At 52.2% G+C, this 6,000-nt stretch overlaps 1 protein-coding gene across 24 annotated transcripts in view; it reads left to right on the top strand.

The window, feature by feature from the left end:
- Nucleotides 1–217: 217 nt before the first annotated feature.
- The window catches only part of RBFOX1 (RNA binding fox-1 homolog 1), a 1,997,160-nt gene continuing 1,991,377 nt past the window's right edge, over nt 218–6,000 (top strand). For 4 of the 24 annotated variants that reach the window (XM_074323029.1, XM_074323036.1, XM_074323038.1 and 1 more), the window contains exon 1: nt 226–530. In XM_074323029.1, coding sequence (XP_074179130.1) covers nt 321–530 — 210 coding nt within the window. In that variant the 5' untranslated portion in view covers nt 226–320. Of the gene's footprint in view, nt 531–6,000 lie in introns of all 24 variants that reach the window. The other 20 variants (XM_074323046.1, XM_074323044.1, XM_074323031.1 and 17 more) reach the window with 11 other exon arrangements.

The raw sequence follows: 6,000 nt of genomic DNA, 5'->3' as shown, positions 1-6,000 counted from the left end.
GGAGACCATGCACTGCTACCCAGGGGCAGGGCTTTGCCCCAGAGTGGGCATGGCCCCTGGGTAAGGGAGAGCGAGCGGTCTGTCCGGGCAGGTGAGACCCGCTCAGGCCTTTTCCACGCGTGCCCGCGGTGTGCACAAGCAGCCACCAGGGGGCGGCAGAGAGACAGGAGTGGTCCAGCGAGGAGCCCAGCTCCGAGGCGCGCCGCGCGAACCCACCGAGGCCGCGCTCAGAAGCCCCATCTCCCACCGACAGGCCGCTGGGTTCGGGAGGCTGCTGCCTCCTTCCGCTTCCTCAAGTGCAGGCAGAGCCCCGGGGAGCGATGGCCAGCCCTTCTGGCAGCCCCGAAGACACGAGCAAGCTCCGAGGCAGGGATGGCCGGCAGAGGCGGGAGGAAGAGGACGCCCCTCCGGAGGAGAAGAGGTTGAGGCTGGGGCTGGAAGCAGGAAGCGCCGCGCAGAAGGAGGGAGAAGACGCACCACGTCTGGGCAGGGAAGAGACCGGCACCCAGACAGGTGGTGAAGGCAGAGGTGTAAGTGAGCAGGGGCCCAAGAGGCACGCGGCTGGGGGGTGGGCAGGCATGCGCCCCCGCTCTCCGCGGTCAGGTCCAACTTGATAACTGAGCAGCAACTCCTGCGGAGCGGGCGCCCTGTGGCAGCTTGGGGGGCCCTGCTGAGAAACTAGATGCTCCGTGGTCGGTGGCAACTGCCTTCGTGTTAGTGTAGCACGGACTTGCTGATTCTCCCTGAGTCGTCACTGGTGGGAGACCCCTGGGCACTGCGGTTGGTTGCGAAGGGTGGGGGGGGGTGTCTGTGTCCTGGGGGCCCCCCCAGAAGGGGAAGGAGGTGGCGGTTGCTCTGAGCAGCCTTTACCCTGCACCCCCATCCTTGGCAGCGCTGTTTTAGGTGTCTCTCTGCGACTTTGCTGGTTGTGTGTGCCTCTCACCTGGTAAGGGGCTCGTGTGGGAAGTGCCTGGGCATCGACTCTGCCAGTCGGCCGCGTGTGGGCTGGCAGCAGCTCACCAAGCTTGTCGTGGCCTCGCGTCTTCCTCTCCTTGCCCCCATTCAGGCTGGGCAGAGTTGAGAGAGAAGGCAGGTGGCCTCCACCCCCCGAGTTCTTCTTCCCTTCAGAGAGGGGCAGATGCAAAGTTCTGCGTAAACCCTTGGGTGCCGCCTGGCTCTGGTCCCCGCCCATGGAGGGCACCTGTGAGGGTGATTTGTTGTGTGTGTGAGTGGGTATGCGAGTCACTAGGTGTGTGTGGGATGGAGCCCCGGGGCCAGCTTGACCACCCCACCCCCGGCCCCGCTTTCTGCTTCCTCTCCTGAATCTTCCAGATGTGACCTGGCTGACCTTACATTTGGGGAGCACGAGTGTCTGGAGGACAGATGAGGGTTGGCTGAACAGCTGTCCCCACAGCGAGGGCTGCCACCTTGAGAGTTTTTAATGGATAACGGGGTTGACCTTTTTGTTTCTTCCAAAGGTTTTCATTGTTGGCCATTTGCTTGGCTGAGCTTGCCTTAAAAATTTGATTAGTGGCTGGTGAGCCCCACAAGGGAGCGTTCCCCTTCTTTCTTCCAGACCCACGCAGGCAGCAGCTGCCTGCCTGCCGTTAGCGGGGCTGCATCAGAGCCCAGCTGACCCCACATGCCTCCCTGTGGCTGTCATCGTGTTTAGATCCTGGGCCACCTGGACACCGAAATCAGGTGAATTTCTCTCTGAGATCCCAGGAGAAGGTTGAGACTTAGGGAAAGCTTCCTGGGACACAGCATGGAAAGGCTGAGATGGGAGTAGTGTCACAGTGTGGTGAGAGGAGAGGTCCTGGGTCTGAAACCCAGGGAGGGGGCAGTGCAAAGCCCTGAAACTTTACCTGTTAGAGGCCCCCTCTTCCTCCTGTTCCCTCCCTCTTTTCCATGAACTTTGCCAAAGACCAGGCTACCAGAAGGGAGCTGAAGTGACCAATGCAGTGGCATGCGTAAGAATGCGGGTTTGGAGCCAGATTCCTCGGTTTTGAGTCCCAGCTCTGGCCCTCATTCGCTGGGTGACCTGGCACAAATTATTTAACCTCTGCAAGCTTTAATGTCCTCACCGGTGAAATGGATACATCAACAGGCCCCGTTTCAATGGGGTTATTACTCCAGAGATGAAGTAAGGGTTATCTGTAGAAAGCACCTAGCATTGCACCTGGCACATAGCATGTGCTCAATAAAATGGGATTTCGTACTGAAATTCACTCCCTGCAGCTTGCTTGCTGCCATGTTTGGCTCTGGGCTGCGTGACAAGAGACAAGGGTCTTAGGCCAGAATCTCCATGTTAAACGCTTTCTGGAGGTGACAAGAATTATGTGTAGATGACGGAAATTTTTAAAAGGCAGAAACCTCACTGATTTTTTTGGTTCACAAGGGAAGTGGGGGGGATCCCATGGCTTGAAGGATTATGTCGTAACTATACAGAAACTGTCCTTGTTTCCTGCGTCTGAATACGATTCTCTCCATTGGTGGCACCTGCATCTCCCGGGGACAGTGGCACCTCATGAGCACGGGGTCTTAGTTTCCAAGTTTAAAGGTTGCCCACAGCCCGGGCTGCCCACAAGGCCCATCGGACAGGTTTCTCCTCCTTTTCAGTTTCTATAGGAATATTCCCTTTAAAGAAGCAGGAAGCAGTTTCAGGCTGGTGCCAGCAGCAGCAGCAGCTATTTCTCTGAGCAGAGCCCATTGCTTCACTCATAGACCACGTCCAAGTGGATCAAGGAGAACAGCACGCTTTTCCATGAGATTTTTGTCTGTGTAGACCACTCCCTTGGCTGAAATGTCAAAGACATCCTTGTTCTTCATTAGCAGCTTATTTTTAGATGCAGATCGTTTTGGGCTTTTCTCTGCAGACGCTGCATGGGCACCACCTCCCTACCCATGTTATATCTAGATGTTTTTAAGGATAAAATACCATTTCCTGTCACTGGGTCTGCTGTTCTGGATGGCATGGGACTGGTTGTCCCCTCAGCCTGGCTCCCAGGCTCGTGTCTTGTCTTTCAGGAGGGGCATTGCTAGGGGATGCTTTTAGGAGGTTGCTTGGAGCCCCAGGAGCCCTCTGTGTGTCTGAGTCCTGCTGGAGGTGTGGGGGAAGGGCATTGTGTGTCTAGTGACGGCTGACTGCCCACCAGGCATCAGAAGTTTCACAGGCTCCATCTGCCCCCTCCAGGACCAACGCTGTTGAGAAGGTATTGAAAACCTGGTCCCCCCAGAGCCTTTACTGGTTCCTTTAGAGTGACTCCAAGGGGTGTTCCACCCACAGCTCTTGCTGGAGGGAGAGAAAAGACGCTTCTAGGTAACTAGTTAGCAACCACAGCCATCGCTCAGCTTTTCCCAAGATCAGGCGACTTGGCACAGATTTCTGGGTTGTGTTGGGCAGCACTGAGCTTTCAAGGGTAGTAACTCATCAGAAGCCCTGGAATCCCCAGATGGACTCTCCACTCAAGAGTCCCTGGAGTTGAGACTGGAGTGAAGGTTCTTGTCAGCATGAGGCTCCCTCGAGAGGTGGATCCAGACTGCAGGTGTTTTCCTTCTTGCTGGTGACGGTCTGTACCTGAGCGTCTCCACTTACGCACTGTTGATGTTTGGGGCCAGATCATTCTGTAGTGGGGGCTTAGCAGCAACCCTGGCCTCCACCCACTGGATGCTGGTGGCACTACGCCCCCCACCCCAGTTGTGACAGCCAAAAATATCCTCAGACACTGCCCAATGACTGGGGCTGTGGGAAGAGGCAGTGAAATCACCTGGGCTGAAGGCCACTGGTCTACACCTGCAACAATGTTTCAGAATGTGGGTGTTGAATTTGGGTCTCTGTTGTAACACTTAGGAGCTATGTGGCCTTGGGAAATTTACACAACCTCCATGGGCCTCAGTTTCCTCATCTGTACAATGGAGATTCAATCTCAATGCAAGGTTATGTGGGCATTCCATAAAATAACAAGATAATACATGGAAAATACTTATAGCATTTAGACACAGAAAACGCACATAACAAATGGTCAATTCTGGTTTTAATTATTCGGGTGAATCAGACTCCATCCTTCAACCCCTTATCCATTGGTAAAGTATGAAGGGGAATCCCTTCCACCTAAACCTGAGGTCGGATTTGTGTAGCATCTCGGCTTTCTGCATGGAACTGACCGGATGTCCCCCCAATTCTCCCCTTGGTTCTCCCACCCAGGATTCCAGGAGGCAGGGTTGTGGGTAGGCGGAGCAGGTGGCACTCGGGGTTCACTCCGACGCTGGAGAATTCCAAAGCCGGCTTGCCGATACAGGGTTTGGACCAACATCTGGGTTTCAGGATTCTCATTTGAGTACAACTGGACTCCACAGGACTGAGGCCCTCTCTGCCTTGATGTAGATATTTCCCTGGCAACAATCTCTCAAGCCGCGGCGTGTCTGCCTCGGCTCTCTCCCTCTCATTTTGTGAGGGCACCTTCTGAGGAATGCAGTGTGCGAGTGGGAGACAGTCGGGGGTTTCCTCCTCCTCCAAGGGCTAGAAGTGGGGTGCAGGTTGGTGGAGGCTCCTCGGAGGAGGAAGGTGGCACGGAGAGCGTTCTTTTCAGACCACATAATGGATGGTTCAGCCCTCTGGGGGAGGCGGGTGCCCTTGTTCCTGCAGCAGTTTTGGAGTGTGAGCTGTGTTGCCCTTAGCTTTACCCGTTTCAGAAATATTTAACCCCAGTGCTGACCAACTGGAGCTTGATTTGGGTGTCTCAGCTGGAAAGGCTTGGACTATAGTCCAACGTCCTCCTGGTTTTTTAAAGTTTTAGTAAGATGGTCATTGTCTCTTTGTGTCCTCTGGAACATGACTTGGCGCTCCAGGAGCCGGAGGGAGACCAATTTGGGGACTGGGACAGAGGCCTCTGCCGGGGATGCTGGTGGCTTGGACAGTGGTGGCAGTGGTGGTGGCGATTGTGTGTCTGAATTAATGAAAGCTTATGAGATACATTTCAAAGGACTGAAGCATACATTGAATATGGGGAAGGAGAAAGGGTCGGGTCAAGTTGACTTCCAAAATGGCAGGCAGGGAAGACCATGAATTTATTTTTATTCTTTCTTTATGTTTTAAATTAAATTTATTGGGGTGACAATGGTTAGTAAAATTACATAGGCTTCAAGTGTGTGTTTCTATAATACATCATCTATATATCACATTGTGTGCTCACTACCCAGAGTCAGTTCTCCTTCCATCACCATATATTTGATTCCCCTTTACCCTCATCTACCACCCCCTTGCCTCTCCCCTTACCCTCTGGTAACCACTAAACTATTGTCTGTGTCTATGAGTTTTTGTTTGTTTGTTTGTCTTGTTCGTTTATTGCTTTCAGTTTTATATTCCACATAGTCTTACGGCTGGTTAATATTCCATTGTGTACATGAATCACTTCTTTATCCAATCAGCTATTGAAGGACACTTTCGTTGTTTCCATGTCTTGGCCATGGTAAATAATGCTGCAGTGAACATCGGGTACATACATCTTTACAGATAAATGTTTTCAGATTTTTTGGGGTAGATACCGAGGAGAGGGATTGCTGGGTTGTATGGTAATTCTATTCTTAATTTTTTGAGGAACCTTTTACTGTTTTCCATAGTGGCTGTACTAATTTACATTCCCACCAGCAGTGTATGAGGGTTCCTTTTTTCCCACAGCCTCTCCAACACTTGTTACTATTTGTCTTGTTGATAATAGCCATTCTGGTAGTCATGTGAGGTGATATTGCATTATGGTGTTTATTTGCGTTTCCCTAATAGCTAGTGAAATAGAGCATTTTTTCATATATCTGATAGCCGTTTGTATGTCTTCTTGGGAGAAGTGTCTGTTCAGGTTCTCAGCCCATTTTTTAATTGGATTGCTTGTTTTTCTGTTGTACGAGTTCTTTATATATATTTTGGATATTAGCCACTTATTGGAGGCGTTGCTTGCAAATACCTTCTCCCTTTTGGTTGGTTGCCTCTTGGTTTTGTTGGTTCCT

This window comes from Rhinolophus sinicus, linkage group LG18 (genome assembly GCF_036562045.2).
Source record: "Rhinolophus sinicus isolate RSC01 linkage group LG18, ASM3656204v1, whole genome shotgun sequence".
Lineage (NCBI taxonomy): Eukaryota > Metazoa > Chordata > Mammalia > Chiroptera > Rhinolophidae > Rhinolophus > Rhinolophus sinicus.
This window is presented reverse-complemented; position numbering and strand designations above follow the sequence as displayed.